This window comes from Carcharodon carcharias, chromosome 13 (assembly GCF_017639515.1).
Source record: "Carcharodon carcharias isolate sCarCar2 chromosome 13, sCarCar2.pri, whole genome shotgun sequence".
Taxonomy (NCBI): domain Eukaryota; kingdom Metazoa; phylum Chordata; class Chondrichthyes; order Lamniformes; family Lamnidae; genus Carcharodon; species Carcharodon carcharias.
The window spans coordinates 51,169,974-51,197,969 of NC_054479.1; the positions used below are offsets into that span (position 1 = coordinate 51,169,974).

General features: G+C 39.6%; 1 protein-coding gene across 4 annotated transcripts; it reads right to left on the reverse strand.

Moving 5' to 3' along the window:
- Positions 1-13: 13 nt before the first annotated feature.
- Positions 14-27,976, reverse strand: rnf10 (ring finger protein 10). 4 transcript variants are annotated; one of them, XM_041202074.1, is made up of 17 exons: positions 27,494-27,976; positions 25,679-25,869; positions 23,091-23,299; positions 22,270-22,360; positions 20,720-20,904; positions 18,405-18,538; positions 15,029-15,189; positions 13,689-13,832; positions 12,800-13,034; positions 12,222-12,355; positions 9,402-9,519; positions 9,213-9,314; positions 8,949-9,110; positions 6,158-6,258; positions 2,529-2,586; positions 2,250-2,405; positions 14-888 (listed from the first exon to the last, which is right to left on the reverse strand). In XM_041202074.1, the coding sequence occupies exons 1-17, from the start codon at positions 27,585-27,587 to the stop codon at positions 815-817; spliced, it is 2,349 nt and encodes a 782-aa protein (XP_041058008.1). In that variant the 5' UTR covers positions 27,588-27,976; the 3' UTR covers positions 14-814. The 4 variants fall into 4 exon arrangements, with proteins under 4 accessions (XP_041058008.1, XP_041058006.1, XP_041058007.1 ...); XM_041202072.1 differs by having other exon boundaries at positions 2,250-2,408; XM_041202073.1 differs by having other exon boundaries at positions 15,029-15,192.
- Positions 27,977-27,996: the final 20 nt, after the last annotated feature.

The window sequence follows — 27,996 nt, forward strand, 5'->3', positions numbered from 1 at the left end:
AAATCAACACCACTCAACACAAGATTTTTTTTAATTGCATCTATTACTCTGCTGTTGCATTAAAGAAAAGGGTAGAAATAACAAAGCTAAACTGAACACTTCATTAGATTCTTTACATTCACTTCCTTAAGAGGATACTTTTCAAATTAAAATCTTCAAAAAAGGGAAACTCCAGCCATTTTTAATTTATATTTTGCCACTAACAGGGTAACACCTGATATGGTTGGGGTATGGAGGAGGATGGGTATGATTTTAATTACAGGCAGGCCAATTCAATATGCTCAACATGAATAAACCCATGTTCTTTTCTGTGCAGAGGGGAAGAATATTTTGCAAATCTTCAGTGATGTTGGTCCAAGGGAGAAAACAGGAGAATGGATGAAACACCATTTGACTAACTTAGTGACTTAGCTAAAAGAAAATCATGTGCCAGTTTATTTACAAAATAGCTGCTTCCAGGGTAGAGGGTGACCAAAACAAAATTTTATTCCCCTGTGAACTTCTACACAGTGGCAGAAGCTGAAGTTTCTACTGGAATTTCCCTTATTTAAAAAATATACCAGGCCACAAGCCATATGAATTGGTTATGGTGTTTAACCACAAAGCTGTAATAAATTTGTATACATCATAAACAAGAGGCAAACTTTCATTTACAAACCACTCAAAACAATTGCCTTCGCTATCTTATGGGCTTGAAATGCAACCAAAAATTCTTAAAACTATAGCAGCAAAAAAAATATTTTTGCACAGACCAGTGAATGCAAATACAGGCAATGGCTGCCTGTGGTGCTGAAATGGGCAATGACTGCCTAAATTACTTTGTGTGAACTACTGAAGTACTGAAGAGAAGCTTCTGCTTTTTCTTCTTCTTTTTTCCATTCTTCTCTTCTGCAAGAATAAAATGACCCAAAATTAGAGAAACAATTATATACACATTCCTACTTTTAAACTTGACATGTTCAGTTCATTCCTTAGTACACTGAGCATTATTCACTAGCATATTTACACAGTGCTAGACTACATATAGATGAAGCACTCAGAAGGCTAAAAGACTGGCTAGATGTACAGAGAGTGGATTTTAAAACAAGAATCTATGCAGTTCCTCAGCCTGTTCTGAAGAAAAGTTTGACTATACGTGGAAGATTGTCCTTTCATGGAGCTAGGCAAACTAAAAACAAAACCAGAATTACCTGGAAAAACTAAGTCAACTTTGTTAGAATGGTTAAATAATGCTGTCAATACCCAATAACTGGGAATTACTTTTTCATCTGTATTTGTCAAATTATCTAAACCACAAAATAGAATGGTGTCAAATAACCCTACTTTGCATTTTGAAACTTAGTGGGGAGAACAACTTCCATTTGAATTCTATTAAAGAAACCTTTTGTCACTCATTGTTGAAATACATGTAGACTTAAAAGTGCAAATTTCTGTTAATGGTACCACCACTATGGAACCATACTTCAGGTTCTATTATATCCAGTTAAGAAAATAGAAAATGATAAACTTTCTACTTGTTTAAACCACAGGTAGTATTGGAGGAAAGACACACTTGAGTACAATCCTGCATAGTGTTAGTTGTATATTCATTGCATTTAATTGTATGCAGGTGGTGGGCATTAACTGGGGATTCAATTGAGCTCTATAGATTGAAACTGTGGCTGGAATCAGGTGCATGTTTTAGATATGTAATTCTAAATATAAAAGTGTCTAAAAATTGGCTCTAAGTCTATCCTTCACCAACTAGCTTTCTGGAACAGGACACAGATTTGTAAACAGTTGAAGCACCAAGAAACCCCGTAGTTAATGACTCCTTTGTAGTTTTTCAACCGCTACTAGCCTGCAAACATAACATGAATTAATCACCAGCAATTTAAATATTCGAAACTCAAAAGACCTACTCACTGCAAATGATGTGGAGTATCCCAACCCATGAAAGAATGTAAAGTGTAGCACCACAAGCAGATTGCTTACTCAGAAACAGTATTATTTTTATTCTAATCTTCAACAGTACATTAAAACAAGTTAAAATATAAAATACAGTATACAGATACAGGTTCCAGATAGCTTAACTGCTTCCCGTTGGTAAAGTGACAATTCATATTTGGGGAACATCAGAAATTCTGGTTGGTAGAGTGCCAGATGACAGTTTATTGTAATATCAGCATATTTGTTAGTGCCCTGAAATCAACCACCATCTTCCTCTTCTCTCCCTCCCCCTAAAAGGCAGCAATCAACTCTACTCTTACCTGCACAGAGGTCTGGGACTGAAACTTTATCAAGCTTGAGGAATGCTGCCTCCATAGCCTGACTAAAGGAATTTTGAAAGCTGGGTACAGGTACACGGTCTGAGATGTCACTCTCTCCATCACTATCTGCTGCAGGTGGGGGCATCAAAACGGTTTCTGCTATCAAAGCAATTTTTCAGTCAGTATTCTAACGTCCACACCAATACGAAGAAACACATTACCATGAATATTGATGAGTCTTGTTAAGTGTTTATACATTTTTTTTTTAAAAAAAATCACCTTTTCTTGGAGTTACTTTGGGCCACACTTCTGCTTTCGCCTTCCCATCCTTCAGCATCTGTAAGAAAAAATATACTAACTATGGGCGTTTAAAACCTTAACGCCAATTTTTTTTCTACATTACATGACAAAGGAAAAATACATACACCAAGCCAGAGGAGGAGAGAAGAGATTGGAAGGGATGGGGAAAAAAGCTTCTATCAAAGTGGTGAGTTTTAAAGAGGATCTTAAAGCTGGAGATAGAGAGGCAGAAGGGTTTTTTGGGAGGAAATGCACAACAGGCCAGAAGAACACGGATACTGGGGGAGTTGTAGGGTTGCAGGAGGCTGAAGAGATAGGAAAGGGAAAGGGGTGATGCCAGGAGAGATTTAATTACAAAAGAAGCACAAATTTGAGGTACTCTGGCATCAGGAGATAAATGTAGATGAGCTGCAGTTTATGCCAAGCTGTTCCAGCACAGCTACAACACTAGCATCTACCCAGCTATGTGGAAAATTGCCCAAGTATGTCCTGTACACAAAAAGCAGGACAAATCAAACCTGACCAATTACTGCTCTGGTCTACTCTATCATCAGTAAAGTGATGGAAGGGGTCATCAACAGTGCTATCCAGCAGCACTTACTTAGCAATAACCTGCTCACTGGCACTCAGTTTGGGTTCCGCCAGGGTCACTCAGCTTCTGACCTCATTGCAGCCTAGGTTCAAACATAGACAAAAGAGCTGAACTCGAGGTGAGGTGAGAGTGACTGCCCTTGACATCAAGGAAGCATTTGACCAAGCGTGGCACAAAGGGGCCCTGGCAAAACTGTCAATGGGAATCGGGGAAAACTCTCCACTGGTTGGAGTCATACCTAGCACAAAGGAAGATGGTTGTGGTTGATGGAGGTCAATCATCTCAGTTCTAGGACATCACTGCAGGAGTTCCTCAGGGTAGTGTCTTGGGCCCAACCATCTTCAGCTGCTTCATCAATGACCTTCCTTCCATCATAAGGTCAGAAGTGGGGATGTTCGCCGATAATTGCACTATGTTCAGCACCATTCACAACTCCTCAGATACTGAAGCAGTCCGTGTCCAAATGCAGCAAGACCTGCACAATATCAGGCTTGGACTGACAAGTGGCAAGTGACATTCATGTACACAAGTACCAGGCAATGACCATCTCCAACAAGAGAGAACCCAACCATCACCCCTGACATTCAATGGCATTTACATTGCTGAATCCCCCACTATCTACATGCTTGGGGTGGGGGGTACCATTGACCAGAAACTGAACTGGACTAACAAAATAAATACTGTGGCTACAAGAACAGGGTAGAGCCTAGGAATCCTGCAGCAAGTAACTCACCTGCTGACTCCCCAAAGCCTGTCCGCCATCTGCAAGGCACAAGTCAGGAGTATGATGGAATACTCACTGCTTGCCTGGATGAGTGCAGCTCCAACAACACTCAAGAAACTTGACACCATCCAGGACAAAGCAGACCACTTGATTTTGCTACCATCAATGCACAGTGGCAACAGTGTGTACCATCTATAAGATGCATTGCAGGAACTCAAGCCTCCTGAGACAGCACATTCCAAACCCACGACCACCATCATCTAGAAGGACAAGTGCATCAGAGAGATGGGATCACCACCACCTGGAGGTTCCCCTCCAAGTCACCCACCATCCTGACTTGGAAATATATCACCATTCCTTCACTGTCACTAAGTCAAGGTCCTGGAACTCCTCCCTAACAGCACTGTGGGTGTACCTACACCACATGGGCTACAGTGCTAAAAGGCAGCAGCTCACCACCACCGTCTCAAAGGCAATTAGGGATGGGCAATAAATGCTGGCCTCGCCAACGACACTCACATCCCATGAATAAAAAAATGTAGGTTAGAGGGGCAGGGGAGACCAACCAGGGAGTTGAATCAGGCAGTGACAATGGCATGGAAGAGGATTTCAGCAAGAGAAAGTTGAGGTAGTAGCTTAGTGGGCAGTAGCGGGTGGAAGAAGGTATTCAGAAGGTATTTGGCCAGAAACACAATTTAATAAGATAGAATTACAAACAGGCTAAGTCAGCAAGAGACAGTAGCCAGAATGTGGAATGGAATGATTCTCAAGGTACAGAGGTAAGTTTTATTTCCCAGAATGTTTATCTGAAGGAAATGACAACTTATCCAAGGCAGGATGATAGACAAGCAGTACAATAACATGGGTAGCAGAGGGGTCAAAAGAGGTGTAGTAAAAGGATAGAGTAAATGTTATCAGTACAGAGAAACTGACCCCATATATGTAGTGACATCTCCAAGGGGCAGCATATAGATGAGCAAATGATAGATCCTTGAGATCACAAGTGTTGGGGTGGGAAAAGAAGCTAGAGTTAAAGATGGACAAATCTAAGATGGAAAGACATCCCAAACACTTGAGGAAAAGTAGGTTGGAGAGGGGTCAGCAATTGTAATGGCAGAGGGGTCAAAACAGGTGTTCTTTTTGAAGAGAGAAGTTAATGAGAGTGGCTTTAAAAAGGAAGGGATACAATACTTGAGCAGAGCAAACAATTTACCAGATCAGCTAAGGAGCAGGGGGATGGTTCTTATGGGCAAGAGCAGCTTCTAGATGGCACAAAGTCAGATAAGATCCATGTGCAAAAGGAGAGGGGGAAGCCAAGAGTTCAAGGGACCTCAATCTCAGTGACCAAGAGGTCCATGAGCTCCATTCATTTGAAGGCTGGCAGTGGCATGGGAGACAGGTTTAATTTAATGGAAGTTGAATTACTTACAGGTTTGTTTAATAGCAAAATTGGTTCAATTTAAGAAACTGCATCTGACCCATATTGGGCCAGACCTGAGCTAAGTAGAGGTTTCTTTGAGTTCTCCAGCACATTTCACATGCATCTTCAGAACAGCAGCACACACACCCAATTCTGACTGCAATCTAAACCTTACTAAGATGAATTGCTGAATCATTCCACACATTTTGTATTTCTACATCATAAAATATACAGCTCCTCCAACTGTACTGTGTCCGTCCAGATCTGAAGAGTTCACACCAAAAATGAGTCTTATCTCTCCATAGCATTTCCAGTACAAACTTGTGTTTTTTAACAGCAATATTGTACTTGCTAACTTGTCAAGCTCATTTTCTGATGTACTTATTTTAACTTGAATAGAAGTGTCCCAAGAATGTTCAATTTCAATAAATGGTGATTTACAACTTTACCCCAAGTTCTACATTAGACAAATCAAGGGACTAAGTGATCAACAGTTGGAGTGATTCCATTCTCATCTCAAATTTGGATCAGAAGCTAGTCCAGTCAAATGAGATAAGTGACCTAAAAGCTGGTTATAATTTAGTGGCTGGAATGTAGTATCATTTCTGTTGTGTAACTCTCCATAATATACTGTAACTATTTCTCTCGAAGTAAACAAGCTGCTCTCAAATTAAGTGGGGTTTACAATTCTTGGAGTTCATCACTTCTGTTTTTTGAACAGCCAGTAAGGTACGCCACGTGAAACCAAGCAACATCCCAGATTCTATCCTCCCCACTGAGTAAAATCAACTTGTGCACACATGACCTATACTCACCAGAAATGCATTTTCATGCTGTGGAATAATATATTTATACTTCAGAACTGAAATTACCTGAGCAAATGAAGGAAAGTGTGCATCATCTTCCAAGCTGCCTGCACACTGAGAAGGACTCCCTGGTCTAAAAGCAAGAGCGGATTGATTCAATGTTGATTCTACAGGAAGAATTAAGAAGTGATTCAGAAGTATTCACTTCAAGCAGTTCCAACATTGCCAGTTAGGTCAAAACTTTACAAAAATAAAGAGATTAAGCATCAATTTCAAGACAGGACATTTCACAGAGGCCTCTTTCCAATGCTTACATGAGTCATACTAGGACAGATTAAAAGCAGTTCCCAAGGATTTGAGGTGAGCACCATATTTCAGTTCTTGGCTCATTTTGCATTTCATCCATAACACAATGAGATTCACAACTGCTAGCTATTTATCAGCCCAAGACTAAATAAACCCCCTGAGCCTAGGAACTGAAAGTAATGAATGTCCATTCTGTTCCCTGACTGTTCTCAGTTCACACATGGGAATTCCAACTCCTACTGTGAAGGAAACACTACACAAGGATTAAAGTATGCAACTCAGCTGTGAATTTGCAATTCAATTATCAAGACTCTAAAAGCAGCACATCAAAGTACTGACATCACTGATTTTTCCGCAAGTCCCCACATGCCCCTTTGTAATTAGAGGAGATTAGCATTTCAGATAATCAACAAAATGCTGCAAAAACTAGTTTGAAGCTAAAATTCCAACTTCTTTGCTCAGCAACCGCATCCAACTCAGACATAAGTGGTAGTGTGGTCACCAATACTGCAATAAGTACAACACTGGATGTGAAATCTTCATATTAATTTCAATGTTGGAAAACAATCTTGGCTAGTGTCCAGAGAAAGTACTAAGAGTTGCATAACAGGAAGAAGTATCAATTGTCACAAGTCCTTTTTATATAAAAGTATACCAGACAAACCATACCTACTGGAAGTGCCATGGGGTGACACCGCTGAAATTTTAGGGTGAAGCCAGCACATCTAAACTGACTGTTCTTTTTACCACTGGTGTGGTGGCAGAATTTCAAGTGATGAGTTAATCACACAAGGAAAATATAGACTTAGATTCTCAATGTATTGATATTAAAACACACAAACTACTGTTATCCAGATATCAAAAACAGCAAAGAGTCTATTATCAAACAATAGAAAACTCAGCTGGAATCAATAACCTCAGAGTTTAAAGGGAAAACTGAGAGATTACATCGTTTCAACCACTTTAAATCATGACTTTATGCAGGAGGCTTTAAATCAGTGATTCTCTTTTCGCTACTATAGCTATCAAATAAAACAAGACATTTGCTAAACCCCATTATATGGGGAGATGACAAAGAAAGGTGACACTGTTAACGCTCCAACACACCATTGTAGATGAAAGCAAAATACTGCAGATGCTGGAAATCTGAAACAAAAACAGAAAATATAATGGAAAAACTCAGCAGGTCTAGCAGCATCCATGGAGAGAGAAACAGAGTTAATGTCTCGAGTCCATATGAGTTAGTGTCATACTGCCTTTTAGCTAGTGTATTCGCTGCACACAATGCAGTTTTTCCTCTACACTAGGGAGACTAAAAGCACATTGGATGATAACTTTGCTGAATACCTCCTGTCTGCAAGCATGGCCAGGCTTCTGGTCAGCTGCCAACTTTAATTTGCCATCCCACTCTGACCTCAATCTTCAGCTTCTAATACAGGGGAATTGGACTGACTGGTTTGTGCTAGAGCCGACATGGGTTCGATAGGTCAAATGGCCTTCTGTCCCATTAACTGTTCCAGTGGAACCTAACATCAGCTGAACGAACAGTAATTCATATTTTGATTGGGTACTTGACAGCCTTCCATTTCAACACGGAGGTCAACAATCGAAATCATAACCACTTCCCCGTTTTTCCAGATACCAGCTGTTGGTAACGATTCTCCTCTTCCTGTTTACACTTCCTCTAGACCTATCTTTCGTTTCTTCACTTGTTGCATTATCATCCCTTTTTGCTTTGCATCATCACTTGTGTCATTTCATTGCTCCTGCCTTCCACTCTATCACAGGCCTTCCCCTTTCACTTGCTCAAAACTTATTACATCTCTAACTTTTCCTAGCTCTGATAAAGGTCTCAGACCGAAAACATTGTTTCTCCCCCCCACAGATGATGAGTATTTCTAGCATTTTGTTATTTCAGATTTCCACCACTTACAGTATTTTGCTTTTCTATCACAGATCTTTACTTTTCAGCTTTCTCCCCTCTCTATGCCTCTGTACTTGCTTAAAACCTGTTACATTTAAATTTTTGACCTGAAATGCCACAGATGCTATCTGACCTGAATATTTCCAGCTAATCCAAATCACAGTTAACATACGTGCGGTGTGAACCATGAAAGTCACAAAATTTGTGTGTTAAAAAATGTTGCCTGAGGAAAGTTTATGTAGAGCAGAATTTAAAAAAGCACAATCCATGCTGACATTCTATTGCAGTATTGGGGATGCGCTACATTGTTAAGAGTACTGACAAGAAATCGAATGGTGATCGCCATGTCAGTCTATTCAGGTGGAACTCATAACACAAAGCAGCGTGGAAGGGGGAGGTGAGGCGGAAGTTCTGTCTAGGCCAACACTGTTCACTCAACAACTACCAAAAACAGTTCAAGTGGTCATTATTCTACTTGCTGAGAAATCTTGTTGTAAATAAAACCATGTTTTCCTGCATGACACCCAACAAATTATGTAAAGCAGTTTAAGGAATGTTATAAGACACTGTACAAGTTCAAGTTTTTAAAAACAAATATTTTCTGAGTACACAAATATAATTTCCTACCTGCCAAAGAATTGGGGCTGCTGATAAGGGTAGTATTGACTGAAAGACAACTCGAAGGAAGAGGGTCAGCATCAGGGGAAACGATAAAGGGTGCAGCTTCTGGAGAAGAGCCACATGCTGGGAATTGCTGGAAGTTTTCCAGGGCAATGTGAACTTCTGGATCTAAAGGAGAGTAATGAAACTGTATTAACGAGCCACTCAACACAAGTCACATTAGAATTCAAGGTAAAGAAGAGGCAAGTTGAGGGTAAACCAAAGTCTCACATTTGCCTTGCTTTTTATTTTCTTCCATTTCAATCCTACGCTCTCTTCGACGTTCATCTCGAGCTTTTTTTAAGCGAAGACATCTCCTTCTGTTCAGATCATCTGTAGGGAAAAATACAATCTCAAATTTCTAAGCACCAAATGCAGGTCACTCAATACAAGTTTATGATTCAAGTAGCAGGAACAAACCTGAAAATGCATCCAAAGTTTCCTTAGAGATCACAGGTGGCTTCAGAGCCAGCTCACAAATACCAAACTCGCAGGTAAGAGGTAGATGGCACAAATAGCGGTGTCTGCGCCGTACATCCTGTGGGAGAACATTCAAGCACAATGTCATTAAATGCACAACTTAAATCCAGCAGTCCTCCGTATAATAAAGATTTCTAGATTAATACACAGCAAACACCCAGTATGATGCTCCCTTATACTGACTCAAGAGACAACTATGCCACAAACAAGCAAGTTCAATCCTCAATTTGTACTAAATCAGTCAATTCCTGCTGTAGTTAGATACTCCTGGACTTTGAGTAAGGTACTAAGATAGAAGTGCTACAAGGGTACAGGTTAGAGCAAGGCATTTTGTTTCTGACCCAGTGGTGTGTGGTGGAAAATACTACGTAATACCAATACCATTCAGTGCTAGAACTACTCAGTCAGCAGGAGTGCCACAATTTATATTAATATCTCTTGGCTAGAGAGGGATATGACTCCCAATCGTTATCCATTAAATTCTGAAATCGCTGAGAGAGAGAAAACAGCCAACTCATCACTACTACTTCACCAAGAGTAACAGCAACTCCCCTTTCTACTTAGGCCAGGATGAGGTCAGTTATCAAATCTGAGACTTCAGTAATCTGGACAGTTAAGTGCCACCCCATGCATTTATCCATTAAATTCAAATCCAACTTCTGGAAGTACAACTGGTGAGTTCATGGTATTACAGATAGAACCTCAACTAAACCCACCCTTGTTCAAAATCATTAATAGCTAAAAGAGAAAGAAATCTGAAAAGATAAGTTTATTTTGGTGAAAGGGTCAAGTTTTATCACATATTCCGTTGATACTGCTAAATGACAAAGTGATCCAGAAGAATAAAAATCAAACTTTGACATGATGCAACCCTATTTGCCTTCATGATGAGCCACCTTCTGGAACTTCTGCAGTCCATGTGGTGACAGTACTTCCAGCGCTGTTAAGGAGAAAGTTTCAGGATTTTGACCCAGTGCCAGTGAAAGAAGGGCAATACATTTTCCAATTCAGGATATTGTGCAACTTGGGAATGGAACTTGCAGGTGTTGGTATTTCTTGTACTTCAGGGTGTGGGGTCACAGGTTTGGAGGTACTGTTGAAGCTTTGGCCTTATCTGCTTATTTACTTAAATTTGTACTCTGTCCTTTCCTGTCACAGTCTGTTTATCATTTCCCATGTTAGTACCTGTCTCTACTCTTTGGTTTACCACATCTTCCCAAATTTGATCCCTTGCTCCCACTATTCTGTTTAAAACTCTCTCTACTTCCCTAGTTAGGCAGCTCGTGAGGACACCAGCCCCAGCGTGGTTCAGGTGTAGACCATCCCAATGGTAGAGACCCCATTTACCCCAATATTGGTGTCAGTGCCCCACAAACCAGAACCCACTTCTCTCACACCAGTCTTTGAGGCACATTCATTAATCTTATTTGTCCTATGCCAATTTGCACATGGCTCCAGCAATAATCCAGAAATTATTACCTTTAACATTTTGTTTAATTCAGTGTCTAGATCATACTAACTACGCAGAGCCTCCTTCCTCATCCTGCGTATGTCGTTAGTACCTACATGGACCACGACCACTGCCTCCTCCCACTCCAGCCCTGAGATGTCCCAAACCCTGGCACCGGGTAGACAACAAAGCCACCTTGTCTCTCGCTCTTTGCTACAGAGAAGAATGTCAATCCCCCTTACTATACAGTCCCCTACTACCACTATATTGCTTTTTTCTCCCCCGACTCGAATGGCTTCCTGATGGTCAATTTGCTCATTCACCCTGCAGCCTCCATTCATCCAAACAAGCTGAGAGGACCTCAATCTTATTGGACAATTGCAGAGCCTCACACTCCTGCCCTGTAGGTCCCCATACCTGCCTCACCCGCAGTCACACCGTCCTGTCCCTGGCCACTGACCAAATCAGAAGACCCTATCCTAAGTGGTGTGACAGCCTCCTGGTATAACGCACGAAGATAACTTTCACCCTCCCTGATGTGTCACAGTCTGCAGCTCAACCTCCAGTTCAATGACTCAGCCGAAGTTTCTCAAGCCACAAACCTTTACTGCAGACGTGTTTGCTCTGGACCACGATGGTTATCCAAGAGCTCCCACATGCTGCAGCCTTGACACATCACCTGTCATCCTCAATGTATTTTAAATATTTATTTCATTTGCTTAATTATGTTGCTTTCTTAAATATTTTATTAACTTTACCACTAATTGGTGTATTATTTTAAAAGTTAGGGATAGAATAGAGCTTAATCACTTACCAGATACTCACCAAACAACTAGCTCCTATCCCTGTAGTAGAAGAAACAATTTCTATGGGCTGAGAAAGATAGAAAAAGAAAACAAACAAATCCTTCCACCCCGCCCCTTCACCAACCCCGCCCCCCTCACCAATCTCCAAGTCTGCACTCAAGTCGGCTGCACTCTGTTTTTCCACAAGGAGTTCTAGTAGTCTCAAGCAACTTCAAGGTCACACATTCAAAACAACCTACAATTTCAATAAGGACCACCAAATCGAGGAATCATAAGACAGTTGGTGTATGAAGTGCAGAAATTTTTAGTTGGACAATCAACATAATCCAAGATTGGAATAAGGTATGCAGTGGACAGTGTAAAGGCTGTCCCACCGCTGCCTGTATTCGATTGACCCAATAGCAACAATGCCAACATTGGATTCCAAAAGTCTCAATGTTCCAGTGAAGTTCACCATGAATACTGAGTGTTCAAGTTTATAAATTCAAATTTAAGTTACTCTACCTCAGTCATTGAATGCCCAACTATCTCTATCACTGCCGCAGTGATCTTCTCAGGACAGTTCTCCAGACCACCATACTCCCTCACTAGGCATCGCACATTAACTGGGCTCAGAAACATATATTGTCCATCCTCCGCTGAAAAACAAAGGAATTAAACTTGCAGAAACAACACAAAGCCAGAATATTTTAGTTACATGTGAATATCTATTTTGTTTCTTCCTATACATGGTTAGGGCATTTTCATGGACAAAATTTTCTTTTATAATGGCACGAATTTAGGTGAAAGGATCCCTCACTGATATCAATCAAACCCCTTCAAAGAATTAGCACATAGCCACCTTTTCATGACACTGAAGATGTTTCATTTATAGCAACCAGAGTTAAGTTTTATAGAAACTTGGCTATATTTGAATAACAGTTTCATCCCCCATCATTTGAAAAATGCTAGCATTATAGAAGCAAACCTTCAGATCTGCGACTAGTTCAATGATTCAGTTGTGTTATAAGGTAATATTTATTCTTATCAAAAAAAAAAGCTAAATTAAGATTTATTTGATATCATCCAATTGGAAGGCTCACCTTGGTAGTAGTAGTAGTAGGTTGTTTCTGAGCTTGGTCTAGTAGCCTCAATTGAAGGCCCACTTTCAGCTTCTCCAGAAAGAATTCCACCACAAGCTCCTTCTGCTATTTTGTAACTGCTGACTGATTCAGGAACAGTGACTGACTCATCCAACACAGTGCATTGTGCAGCAATAGCTTCCTCTTGAGATTCATCGATAATTTCATCAAATGCAGATGAATATGCCAATACATGCTATCCGGAGATATTCAAACAAGGTCAGATTAGATTGAAACATCTTGCTAGCCTTTTTATCGCTACTTTTTGAAATCACAAAAAAATTCTTACTACTTGCTCAATATCCAGTACTAAAGAGCAGTAATTTCCTCCAACATTGGAAAGATCAAAGCTATTATCTTCAGCCTCTGCCACAAACTCAGTACTGTGATAGTGATTCCTTGCCAAATGTAAGGCTGAATAAGACTCTTCACAACCATGGTGTCATAGCTGACCCCAAAATGAACTTCCTACCACATATTCTTGCCATTGCTAAGACCATCTATTTTCACCTCCATCTCATTGCCTAGGCCTCAGCTCACCTGCTACTGAAATGGTCATCCATAATTTTGTTACCTCTGAACTTGAATATTCTAACACACTCCTGGTCATCCTCCCATTTTCTACCCTTCGCAAACTTGTCATCCAGAACTTACATCAAGTCCTATTCATCACCCCTCTACTCACTAACCTACAGTGGTTCTCTGTAAAGCAAGACTTCAATTTTAAAACCTTATCTTTGTTTTCAAATTCTTTCATGGCCATACTCTTTCCTAGAGGAACAGGAACACCCCTTTGGGGGACAGAGAATGGACTAGAAAATTAAAATTAGCCCTCAATTTTGATACTAACTTGGTTCTTGCAGCAAATGGTGGTATTTTTTTCATTCTCTGCAGCCATGGTTGAATCAGCAATGGTCAATTCCTCAAGTTTAAACATTGTACCAAGAACTTCCTTCTCTGGAGCACAAGAGCCTAACAACTCTTGCTCTCGACTCTGCAATTAAAAAAAATCCAATCAGCTCAGCTTGAACCTAGAATATAATAATTCTATTTCAAATTCAAGCTCGTCAAACTTGATGGTAGAATTACTAAACACGTAACACTTAAAAACTCTTGCTACACCTTGTATTATTTTCGGTACTTGAACAATGTAACACTCCATCTTTTTCACATTCATATCATTAGAACAAACTTAACACAGATTTGGAGATCCAGTAAAACAGTAGGGAGAAAATTGCAGCCAAAAAGAAACAGCTACTATTCCACCCAAGTTACTACATCAGTTCCTCTATAACTGTGTCTGGGTGTGGGGTGAGAAATTAGCAGTGGGTTTAAAAGCTGCACATAAATCAACAGTTTGAATTCTCGTGTTTTCCAGTCTCCTCTTAAACAAACCTGAGCAAAGCAACAATACCATAAACAGAGAATCAGGAAGACTGGGAAAATCACTCACATCTAACACCTTTGACCTTCAGAAATCTAGCAAAAAGGCAAGTTTCTCTATCGTTTTTAGATCAGCAAAACACAATAAATTTTTACCTCTGCTTGGCTCTTTACTTCTATGCAATGTAGTTCAGAAACTGCAGAAGCAACATCCCACCCTCATCATTCAATATTAATAACCATCATATGGTGTTAAATCAGGCAGGTCCCAAATTTAATTCTTGCATTGTGCTGCAGTAATTAAACCTCTAGCTGAGGTTTACTAACCAACTTCCCTCACTCCTAATCTTCAGATGCCGAAGAAATAAAAAGATCTATGATTAACCTCAAATGCCCCATGTTGCAAAGGTCAGAAACAGAACGAAGTTTAACATCAATAGTATCCAGATGGCAGTTTTCTTTACCATAAATAGTACTGTTCAGAACACAAATGGCCAAAGACAAAATTCTAGAGAATTACTTGCGGTACTATAGTACAAGAATGATCCCTGCCTTCAAGAGTGAGAAAAACAAAAAGTGGGAAAAAACCAGAATATTGATAAAGCCACTGTTCTGTGATTGTAACATACTTTAAAACCATACATTTACCAACAATAATTAATAATTTGCCTACAGTTTGAATTGATAAGCTTTCATTTACAGAAGCAATTCTTAATTTTTACTCCTGGTACATAAAGACAAACTTCAGGGACATTCTACAAATGCACGTGAACAGTGATTCAACATGTTGAGGTTAGTTTTTCATACCTTGAGCTCCTGCAATGCTGCTTCAATGAAGCAGGATTCAGGTGTACTTTTCTCCTCTTCATACTGTCTCAACAAAGCTGTTCGCTCTTTGTCTATTACATGTTGCAAAACCTGCTGTGTTGTAGCCAGAAGCAGCTTTGAATATCGGCTGTATTCTTCATCTACTGGAAGGATTCAAATTAATATGTGACTGCAGGGAGGGAGTGGTATAAAAGTCAATTCAGTTAACAATGAAATATTATCCTATTTACAGCAATAAAGTTCAGCTGTTTAGAGGCAACTACTTCAAGGTCGGTGAAAAATAAACTCATCCAAGTAAGCTCCACCAATTGGGCAACTTAAAATTAGAGCCTCTAGTTTGATCGTTTGGACAGGTAACATAGAAGTCCTTGCACATCTAATGACGAGGCATCATCCTCTGGGGTTTCAAGCATTGAAACAGACTTACAGCACAGGAGGCAGCCATGCACTTTGGCAGCCAAAACACATCTATCCAGTTTAATCCCGACTTCCAGCTCTTGATCTCCAGGTTAAAGCACTTCAAATGCATATCCAAACTTTTTGTTTAAAATGAGGGTTTCTGCCTCTGCCACCTTTTCAAAAGGAGTTCCAGACCCCACCACGCTCTGGGTGAAAAAGATTACTCAATTCCCCTCTAATCTTTTCTGATATTGACCTCAGTGAACAGAAATAGATCCTTCCTATTCACTCTATCTAGCCCCCTCAATTTTATACACCTTAGTTAAATTTCCCCAATCCTGCTGTTCCAAAGAAAGCAACCCCAGCCTAGCCAATCTTTCCACTTAGCTAAAATTCTCCATTGCTAGTAACATCCTCTTAAACTTGCTCAGTCTCCTCTTCCATGCAATCTCACCCCTTCAATAATATGGTAACTAGATCTGTGCCCATTACACAAACTTCAGTCTATGCCATTAAACCATAATTATATCCCTCTTATATTCAAGGCCTTGACCAATAAAGGAAATTATCTTGTGTTTTCTTGATCACCTTATCTACCTGTCCTTCTACCTTTCGAGATCTCTAGACATGTACTCCAAGGCTCCTCTGACCCTCTCCACTTCTCAGAATCGTATCATTTATTGTACATTTCCTTGACTTGTTGTCCTCCCTATTATACATTACCTCATACTTCTCTGTATTGAACTCAATTGGCCACTTTTCTGCCCACCTGACCAGTCCACTGATATCACCTGCAGTCTGTGGCCTTCTTCCTTACCATCAATCACATAGCCAATTTTCATATCAGCTGCAAACTTCTTAATCATAACCCCTACATTTAAATCTAAATCACTGATAAATAGCACAAACAGCAAGGGACCCAGTACTGAGACCTGCAGAGCACACCTTCCAGTCATAAAAACACTACTGAATGATGATCCTTTGCTTCCTGCCACTAAACCAATTTTAGATCCAATTTGCCAGTTCTCTTTGGATCTCATGTGCTAATTTTCTGACAAGTCTGCCATGTGGGACTTCTCAAAAACTTTGCTAAACCCCATTGTCAGGAAGATATAATAATTTTCATAATGTAATTGGAATTTATGGTAAATTAGAAATAGTGTGTGTCTGTGTATGTGTGGGACTTAACTGAATTAGAGACAGCTGGTCTAAAGGCTTTGATGTATCAAGAGGAGAAGCTAGGTTTGAAATGTTAAATAGGTAAACATGGCTGGTGTTTCAGAATCTGAGGTTTAAAGAGAATATTTGCATTTTTAGATAAATTAGAGTAGTGAATTTCAAAGAGGTAGTAAGGTGTTACACCTAGCCAAGAGGCTAAGCCTAGCAGTATTTATTTTTCCCAAAGCTTACTGATAAAATTAGTACTATGATAGATTTTTATTATTAGAAAAGTAAAACTGAAAAGGCATATCGAACCAATGGGATTTACATTGAAAAGGGAAAAATCTATATGAAGGAAATAAGTGTGAAAAGCCTCAAGTTGTTGTCTACAAGGAACCGAAGCTAAGGAAAAACTTTGAATTTGACTATCTCAGGTGTGCGCTTTGCCTGGGTCTGTTAAATCTATGTGTTTTACTGCTGCCTTAACAGAGGTGTAACTGGGAGTTAGATTAGTTAGGGGATTTAGAAGTTATCATAGTAGTAATTTATAGACCTATGTACTTGCTTAAAATCATTTCTTCTATTAAGAAAGGTTTAATTTAGTTTTGTAAGAAACCTAAGACTCGGTGGTCTTATTACTACTGAATTCAAGGCACACATCTCTAAATATACAAACTGAAAAACAGCTGTGGTAGTTGTTTCAAGTTTCCCTTTGGGATTTGAGCAGTTTAGCATTTACCATCCTATGTGCTATAACACCCATGCCCACCACATCAAAGACACGACCCTACTTTCATCAACCCTCCATGTTGCCTCAAACAATTCAATCAAGTTAGTCACCTCAGTTCAGAAAAGCAAGTGGAGGCTGGATGCACCCCAAAAGATTTCAGAAATGACAAAAGCTTGGGAGCTGCCTGTCCACTGGTCTGATCATTCATAAAGTCAGTGACATATGTTGGTTACCAATGTCAGTAACTTTGTTTACTTAATTTTCAACTGCAAAGGACATCCCACATCAAAGGGCAACTGGGCAAAACAGACAGGAATGACAGACTTGAAAGTACACATAATTTACTACACTGAAAGTATCACATTGCAGAATAAAAAATCATTTTGTAATTCTACAGGAATAATGTTGGACAATATCAATTCATACTGTGCAACAGTCAGCTAAATCATATCACAGGATGAATAGAAATAACATGCAAAAGCAGCCACAACATCCACTGGCATCCCAATATCACCAAAACGTTTCATAAATGAGGTTCCATTGTAGGTCACAAGCACATCCAAACTTACACTGTGGCTTAATGAAGTACTTCAAGCACCCGAACAAACCTATGGTACAATGCTGTCAATTTAAAAGATCCTTTTCTAGTACAGAAATAGGCTAATTCTCACCCATAAAATACATCTCGAACATCTTTTGCTTTGGATTCTACATTTGAACTACAGAATAGTTCTGGTAATGGCAATAAAAAGAAAACTTGTATTTACTTCTGCCTCATCACTGTTCAAACACTTCACATGAATTACTTTCAAATGCAGTAATCTTTGTGCAGGTATTGTAATACTTTAGAATGAAGGTTATTTCAACATTTATTCATATGGTAGTTTGTATAGCTCTACATGGTATCTGTGGATTTATGAAACTATAAGCCTTGTTGTTCCTTCCCAACCATCCACAATTCTGTATGCAATTTGGACTACCTGCCCTGTGTAATACATACACTTTGTTCAAAGCGGGTACTGATTTAGCAAACAATGAGCCAAGTGAATCAGTGTTTCCACTCACCTCCCAAGTAAATTGGTTCAACTTTCGTCCACATGGATTTGGGCAAAGCCATCAGGACACCCTTCTCCCTACGCATCAGCTGCATGGTAATTGTATCCTCCACACTGTATTGATGAGTCTCCATAGCAACAACACTGAAAAAACAACACTGGTTAAACTCTACATGATCAATGAAGGGTTCCAACCTTCACATTTACAGAAAATTTACTGATGCCAAATAGAACTATTTTGGAAATGAAAGGATTTGAAGTGGCTGGCAGAAGGGCTCACTTCCACAATTTTAGCATTACAACTTAAGAGGTCAGTTCTGTCATAAGGAGATGCAGAGCAGAGGGCAGGCCCTCCCCTCAGTAGTACAACTGCACAGACCACTCTTGCACATCTGTATGGTTGACTGGGTAGCCAGACATCTGCAAATGCTGCCTTAATCAACTGGTGATGATAACTGGGAGCTAAAGGACAAAGGGAATGAAATTTAATTATGAGAATCGCCCTGAGCAAAAAATACTGAAAAAAATACAAAGTTATTTATTCTAGCACAGACCAATACATTATAAGCAGAACACACTCCCTTTTTATCAGAAGCCACCAATGTTTTGGTGAAGCTGAGAAAGAAGAGTTAAAGACAAAGCAAATAAATCTCAAATGAACAGTATGGTAAAGAATACCATCTGTTGCTCAAAAACTTCTGCATACAGACACACTGTGTTCAGGGGTGCCCTCAGAGGATCATCATGGACTTCCACTAGATTGGTCCATGAGCATGCTTGGCAAAGTACTGCAGCAGTTCACCATTAACTTCTGCAGTATGGCTGACCAGGAAACTCTCCCACTCTGTCTGCCATCAAGCTCATTGTAAGGACTTGTAGGCTCATAATCAACCTGTTTGGCTATGTTATGAACACGTTCCATGCCCATCAAGTCCTGAAGTAGAACTTGAACCCGAGCTTCTAGCCCAGGGGTAGGGGCTCTATCACTGCACCACAACACCTCCTCATACAGACACTACACTTCCATATTTCAATCTCATTATCTGAAGGAAACCTAGACTGTCAAGCCTACAAGGGCACCCTGTGTAACTTGACAACTAAAAAGGAGAGAAAAACAATACTTGAACAGCTATTCAAATAACAGAAGCACTGAATAGCACAGAAGACTGGCTCCTTCTTTGGCACAAAACATAGTGCAAATAGGGGTGCCTTCAAAACTGCCATGGCACATAAAATCCATTTCAGTCCCACAAATTTGGATTAGATCATCTGAATGCAGGATCTTCCATCACAGACAGAAAAAACCCACCAGGACACAAGGTAAGAGGCAGCAGTACATCAGATAAAATACTACTTATTGAAACAGTGCCTATACTAATTTCAGTATGACCACACAAAATGCTGACTACATTCAGCAACTGGATAACTTTCCTTGCAAACCTTCAGTGGTTAATGCTATAGCTGCCCAGCCCTTGTGACAGGGAAGACTGTGATAAAAATATAAAATTTCACAACTTTGAAAATACAAACATGCAGGTGCACAGAAGCAGTTTTCCATCATTATGCAACCTTATGATGTAAACAGATTACAAACCAATGGCATGGCTGACATTATAAATGGGTCACAGATTGGGAGAGTGCTTACTAACAGCATGATTCATCAGCTCCGTATTGTTATTCATAATAGCATGAAATGAACCAGAGATTACAACCACAGTTCCAATGCAGTCAGCTACAATTAAATTGCTCTATGCATGGCCCCCATTTATCCAACAATATTAATTTCCAGAGATGAATAAGCTCTCTCTTGCAACAAGATATTTAATCAGAGCACATAGTAATGGTCTATGACTTATTGTATGCACTAAGCATGTAATTAGCCTTTTTAAACTGTACCATATTTTACAAGATTACTTAAAATTATCTACCAATTTTACTAGACAATGGAATTAGAATTTCAGATCTATGTAGCTCTAACCAAGCAAATTCCCACCTGGTCTTTAGAGCAATATTCAATTAGCATATCAGCATAACATTTTATCTTTTTCATAATGGTGGAGGGAAAAAAGTCATCACATGTCCAAGTAGGTTCAACAATTCATTTAACTTTATATTCAACTACGGTCATTTACACTAGCCATTCTGAAAAGGCAAATTCTTAGGCTTAATGAATACCTTGTGAACATTACACAAAAAGTACAATACTCCTCCAACTCTAACTGATATCTTATTTTGACAAATTACATTTGGCACATTTTCCAAATACATGACTATTTTTGCAAATAGAAGAATTGCAAATTGCTTGAAAGCAATTCTCATTCTTACCTCTTGAGGTCTTTTTTATGTACAGCCTCATAACAGATTGGGCATTTACCCCAAGTTTTCTCGCTCAGAGAGAGATAGTGGAGAATACAAGCCCAACAGTAGATGTGTCCACAGCGAGTTATCTTTGCAGCAGAGGGAGGGTACAAGCAGATTGGGCACGAAGGAACTTCATGGCTACAAATGCGCTAGAAAGTAAAGGCACATTGTATAAACCTTAATCAAAACATGGATTACTACAGAGAACAGATGAATTTTGACCCTACAAAGAAACAATGCTTGGCGATGTCAGAAAGCACTTCAACAAAGGGTAGTAGATCTCTTATATTTTTCAGTATATGCTGTATTCCCTTTTCTCTCATATACTAATTTACTTCACTTTTCAAGGAATGCAAGCCATTTGCCTCAATCACCTCCTATGGTAGTGGTTTATTCTAAGCACTGAATAAAGAAACGTCTCACTTCCCTATTTGATTTATTAACTAACTTATTTAAGAGCACTGATTTTATATTCTTCAATAAGTGGAAACATTCTCTTTGCATTTACCCCTGTTCAACCCATTCAGAATTTTCAGTTTGCAAAATGAAAAATCCCAACCTGTCTAATCTTTCCCAATAGTTGTACAATCAGTTCTGTTGCCTTTGTTTTAAATCATTTTTTTACACTATCTAGTGCTATGACCTTTTTTACAGTATGGAGATTGGGACGATACACAATACTCCAAGTGAGGTCTGAACAGGTTCCTGTAAGAAACTCAACATAACTTTATTTTGAATCCCTAGAAATAATCTCAGTGCCGGTTATCATTCTTAATTGTTTAATTATTTTGCTGCTTTTAATTATTTGGTCACCCGTATCCCTAAATCCCTTTGCCCTTTGACACCTTAGGAAATAAACTGACGCAAAATATGTTGCTACTTTTCCTACCACAAGGCTGCTCAACTTGAGCATTGCACATTAGGTTCTAGATCCAGATCCAATTATCTCCCTACTGATTTAAAAGCAAAAAACAATCCAACCGATAGACCCAATCTACTGTCTTCAATTAAATTCACAATCAATTCCCTAGCTTCTATTGTAAACATGCACGTTGAAAAAGTGTGGAGTCGTCTTAACCTAGTCTCAAGCAACTGACGCATATGGAGGTACCACAGGAACAAACAATACAAGACAGTGAAGTATCAGCCTGTTATGGATTAGATCACTAATGCAATAGCAATTTAGAACCTGTAATTAACTAAGATGCATTGATACTTCCAAATCAAGAAGAGTTCTGGTTCTAATGGCAACTATGATCTGAATCCTAAGGCTTATAGTTCTTTGTGGAGGCTGAAATTTCTGGATCATGGGCAATGGCATATATTTGCAGAGATCAGCAAGTTTACTGAAATGGAGGACTTACTAAAAGTATCTTAAATGATTTCAAAGGATTTGATAGCAAAATCTGATTTTTCCAAGTCTGAGGTAGAGCTGTTTTGTTTTCTGTTCTCCAATTCACTAATATAGCTAGTGAAACCCTCAACCATCCTAACTACACATATATAATACTCACCACCTGCTGTACAAAGTCCCAGTTCACCAACATATCTGGGTCAGCAAAGTGAACACTGTAGTCCTGTTCTTCAGAGACTACAAACTGACAGCTTGAAAAGAAAATGGAAAATTAATCACTTTTAGAACTGATAGCTTAAATTAGGCATTACAGCTAATTAGAGTTTGTGATGTTGTCACTATTCCTTTGATCCTCATCTCTTTAATGGGCCAGAATTTCAGCAGTACGCAGAAATGTAATTGTTTTGTGAAGACAATGAAATGAGTTGTAGGTATTTTACAGTAGCTTTCTACAGAAAACAACAGTTGGGCTCTTGGGAACAAATTTCACATTGTACAAGGGACTTCTAAAAATAGGGAAAAAACAAGCAATTTCAAATTCTCCCTTGAAATGGAATTCCAGAGAAAACCATATTTCGAAAATATGAACTTCACCCTCCTCCTTCCTCCACCTCAGTGGGAGCAAAGTACCTTTCTGATGAACAATATCCAACAGCACTTTCACTCAAAAAAGCAGCTAGAGCAATGAAATCACATCAGTATCATAGACCTTTGGCAGTGTATGAATTTTACTGTAGATCGTGTCCTGCTAAACTTGACCTAGGATGATTCAGGTAGTTTTCAATTACTGGCCTAAGCACCAAAGCAACATTTAAACTTCCAAACTACAAAGCAGCAGCAATGCTCACATCAAATGTCAAATATTTGATTATATCAAATGCTGAAAAGTCAGTGATTTTGTGTCTGCATAACAATGATCCTTCCTTGCCAATTAAGTAAACGAGTCAAGATCACTGGATTCATGTTCTTTCTTTTACTTACTTGGCCTGCAAAAACTGCTCCTTGTTGAATGGCTTATGTTTATGTCCCCATTTGTTTCTTCTTCCCCAGCCTCCATGGCAATTGCCATCATAATGTGAGCCTGACTGTCCACGAGGTTCAAATGTAAAGTTTAACAAGTGGTTTAGGCTTATCTTCTTAGGACCAGTAAACTGGGCAGGACTGAACTCTGCCCTCTGCACCTCTGCTACCTGTAGATAAACAGAACAGTCTAATTTTGTGTAGCAGTTCAACTTTCAATTGCACATCCAACTATGATGCCCTCACACTATGTTTTCCCTCTTACCCCATCACACAAAGGTCAGGGCTCGTGCTACATTAAGTTCCACGTGTGACAGCCCTCAAGTATGTATCTCAGATACAAAACAGATAGTAAGCACTATAGAAAGAGTGCAAGAAAAAATTGTAAGATATAACAAAAAGCTCTACAAATTTATTAGGAAAGAGGTTGGGGAGGAGAAATGGCACCATAACAGTAATATTGTCAAAGCAAATTGGGATATGATAGACATATTGAATTACTTTGTGTCAATATTTACAGTAGACAAAGAGCTTAGCGTGCAAGAAATCCCAAAGAAACTCTCTAAATCAGGGAAGCTCACCAAAAGTAACATATGCAAAGTAACAGCGAAGAAAATAATGGCACTAAAGGGCAGTAAAACCCAGAGATCAGATAGCTTTCATCTCAGGGTTTTAAGGGCAATAGGTGTGAATGCTGCAGGCATCGCAACTATGATTTGTCAAAGTTTTTTGAATTCTGGGACAATTCTTTTAGATTGGAAAATTCTATGTCACTTATTTAAGAGGGATGAGGGGGAAAGCCAGGGAATTATAGACCACTTATATTATAACTGACATCTATTGTCAGGTATTATTGGAGTCCATACCTTAAGGGTAGAAATTGTTCAGCAAAGTATCCTGCTGGTGGGTCATGCTAGACAAACCTGATTCAATTTTTAATTGGAAGAGCTGACTAAAATAGTGGACAGGGGAATGTCCATAGATATTATTTAAATTGACTTTTAGAAGGTATTGGATAAAGTGCCCCTTGAGCTATTAGCTAAAATTGGAAGTCATGGAATTGAAACCAACTTATTAACCTGGTCAGAAAATTGACTGAGCAGTAGCAGATGGAGGATAATGGGCATGTACTCTAATGGCAGGATGTGATGTCCTGCAAGAATCAGAGTTAGAAGCTTAAGTATTTACCGTATTCATTAACTTAGACGATGGGATGGAAAGCCATATATCAAAATTTGCCAATGACACAAATATAAATGGCATTGTAAGCTGTGTAGTTGAAAGCATAAAATTAAAGAGACATTGATAGGTTAAGTGAATTAGCAAAACTGTGGCAAATGGACTTCAATTTAAGAAATTAGGAAATCACCTCCTTTGGACCTATAAAAGATAGAACAAGTACTTTCTAAATGGTGAAAGTCTAGAAACAATGGCAAGCCAAAGAGACAAGGAGCTCCAGGTATATCAAAATGTCACGTGTAGGTGCAGAAAATTATCAAAAAAGCCAATGGAATGCTGGTCTTTAGGGGTCCAGATTACAAATAGGTTAAGTTCTACTTCAACAAAATCATGGTTAGAAACACCTGGAGTACTGAAAGCAGTTCTGAGCACAATGTCTGGAGGATATATTAGCCTTGGAGGGAATGCAGTGAAGGCATACCAGAATGATGGTTTAACCCTTGAAATCCAGTTATTCTATGAGGATCATTCAAACTAGGGTTGTATTTGTTGGAATTTAGAAGGCAAAGGGGTGATTTGGTGTTTTCAAGATTTAATGGAAACAGATAGGATAGATTATGCTGTCTAGGGAGTCTAGGAGACAGTTTAAAAATTAGAACCAGGACTTTCAGCAGTCAAGAGAGGAAACACTTCTACACAAAAAGGAGAATAGAAGTTTGGAACATTTCCACAAACAAACATTGCTAGATCAATTGTAAATGTTAAAACTGAGATTGATAGATTTTTGTTAACCAAAATTAAGGGAAATGGGGCATAGGTAAGTATATGGAGTTGTTCTGGGTCTCAGATCAGCCATGATCTCACTGAATGGTGGAACAGGCTCTACGGAAGGCTAAGTGGCCTACAATAATTACGTAGTATAACAGGTTATTTGACACTCTGGGTTATCACAGTAGAGCATTCCCTGATTTCATCCTTCCATCATACAAATGACACCACACAGTCCTAGATAACATAACCACATCAAATTCTCCCTATCCCTAAATTCAGACAGATTTAAGATTACACTTTCATTGAAAATGGCTAACTCTGCACACAGATCAAGCCCAGGACCTTGCAGCCTGAACAGCACCTGATGGGTGATGGCCAGACATCTGTCAGTTCAACTGTTAGGGAGGGACAAACTCTTCAGGTTTGAACGTGGTGTACATTCCAAGACACCAGCCAAATTGAAGTTGCACTATGTAATTAAGACTTCACACATTAAGATATCTAATAATCTTTCTTGTATTGACCCTATCAATGACCAACTGGTCCTAGAATTACATCATACATCTATTAAATCACGACATTAAAAAGCTCAATCTCACCTCTTCCCGTCTACCACCATTACCAAAAGTGCTAAAGGATTTGTTGCCGCCACGTGCAGGGGGTCTCTTGTCAAAAGCTTTGCTTTTCTGTGGATTGGTGCGGCGAGTCTGGTTAGATACATTTTCGTTTTTGGGAAAAGTTGCATCTCGTTTCCTGTTGTAGCGTCTTGATCCAGTTCCACCTTTACCATCTGCAAAAATATTTTAAGAATTATTCATTTTTATTGAACAAATAGACCTTTCAACTTGAATGGGAAATCCAAGGACAATACTAACCAAGTAAGCTGCTCCCTAGGAATTAGCACCAACTAATATTAGATGCCTGAATCTTAACTACATATGATGAAAATGTCAACATGGTTACTCTCGTAGGGAAATTCACACAATCTGCAAATAATTCATTTTCATCATGTTCTCAATTTGGATTCAAGACTTTCTCTCCCATAATCAAAATAAATTTGACCAAAATGCAATTCCAGTAAGTGTTAATTCAAATGCAAAGCAGGGCTTCTTCTTTCAGTGACCTGGTGGGGACTGTTGGACAAGCTTTTTTTTAAATTAGAGCTAGCAGGTAGTCTATGAAAGTAGGAGCAGTCATGCATCACTTTGTCAAATGCTATTGTCCTCTTTCTGCTTATCTACTAGAAATGAGCAGCCATTAAAACAATTACAAAAGAGTAGTGGGGAATTGGATCATTCTATTCAAAAGTTTTAGGGGTGAATTTAGGTATAGTCCACTGAGAATCATTGGCTTTATTTAACAGTAGCGGTATTTGAGGTGCTCTCATGTACACATGTCCGTCCTTGGCCTGCTGCAACGTTCCAGTGAAGCTCAACGCAAACTGGAGGAACAGCACCTCATCTTCCGACTAGGCACTTTACAGCCTTCCAGACTGAATATTGAGTTCAACAACCTTAGATCATGAACTCTCTCCACCATCCCCACCCTCTTTTTCCAAAAATTCATATATATTTTCCTTTTCCCACCTATTTCCATTATGTTTAAATGTATTACCATCCATTGTTTTATCCCTACCTTTTAGCCTATTTCGATCCCTTCCCCATGCCCCACCCCCACTAGGGCTATCTGTACCTTGCTCGTCCTGCTTTCTACCCTTAATGTCACCATTAGCACATTTGTTAGCTAATATCAGCACCGTCAACACCTCTTTGTCCTTTCGTCTATGACATCTTTTGGCAATCTCCACCTATCACTGGCCCTCTATCCAACTCTACCTGTCCCACCCTCCCTTAAACCAGCTTATATTTTACCTATTTTTCTTAGTTCTGATGAAGAGTCATTTGGACTCAAAACATTAACTGTATTCCTCTCCGCAGATGCAGTCAGATCTGCTGAGTTTTTCCAGGTATTTTTGTTTTAGATTTCCAGCATCCGCAGTTTTTTCCTTTTATCTTAGAGAACGATACAAGTTCAGGCTAAGGGCAGGGAGGAGCATTAAAGGAAATTTGGTCAGGTAGGCTAGTGGAAGCAAGGGCCACGGCAGAGGCAGCTGATTGGATTGTCTCAATCGTAGTGAAATTAGTACATTTTACCAGATTTAAGATGGGCTACTGACAAACTGTTACCATATTGAGTTCACACAACAAATCAGGTGTACTTTGGAAATACAGATTACACAAACAAGATTAGCATATGATTCATCTGGCAACGTACAACAAAAGACAAAATGCTCTGTCGAGAATGACAGTTCACCAGGGAGGACAGTGAGAGTTCGGTGCGTCTTCTAATCGCAACGTAAACACAGTCAACGTAAACACTGTGGTCTGCAAGGGGAAGGACGCCAGCAGCCCTACCTTGCTTGGTTTTACTGTCGGGGGGTGGCGCCTTGGTGGGTCCTGCCGAAGCGGAACGTGCAGACTTCTTTTCCATGTCTGGATCTTCCAGCATCAGCTTCCAGCAGCTCAGTGGGAACGACGTGGCTGGTTGTGCCAACCAATTTTCCACAGGGCATCGCGTAACTAGGCCTAACTTTAATCTTCATCATGGCGACCTCTGCATCGTGACCAACCTAAAGATGGCGAAAATAAAGAAGGAGCGGATCGAGGAGAGGAAGGAGCGGAGAGAGTGGGGGGTGGGGGACGAAGTCGGCTCGAAACAAGCCCTTTCAAACGAGTTGCAGGGTCCAGCTCTTCCGCTTGGCCCCCACCCCGCGCTCCTAAAGGGGGCTTTGGCTTGTAAGGCTAAGGCCGAGCCTGCCGTTTCCAGCACCTCTCCGACTCCGTACAACAATGGCGACGAATCGCCAGAAAGTAACCCGAGGACCCGGATCGAAGCGCTTTTATAGACGCTGGGAATA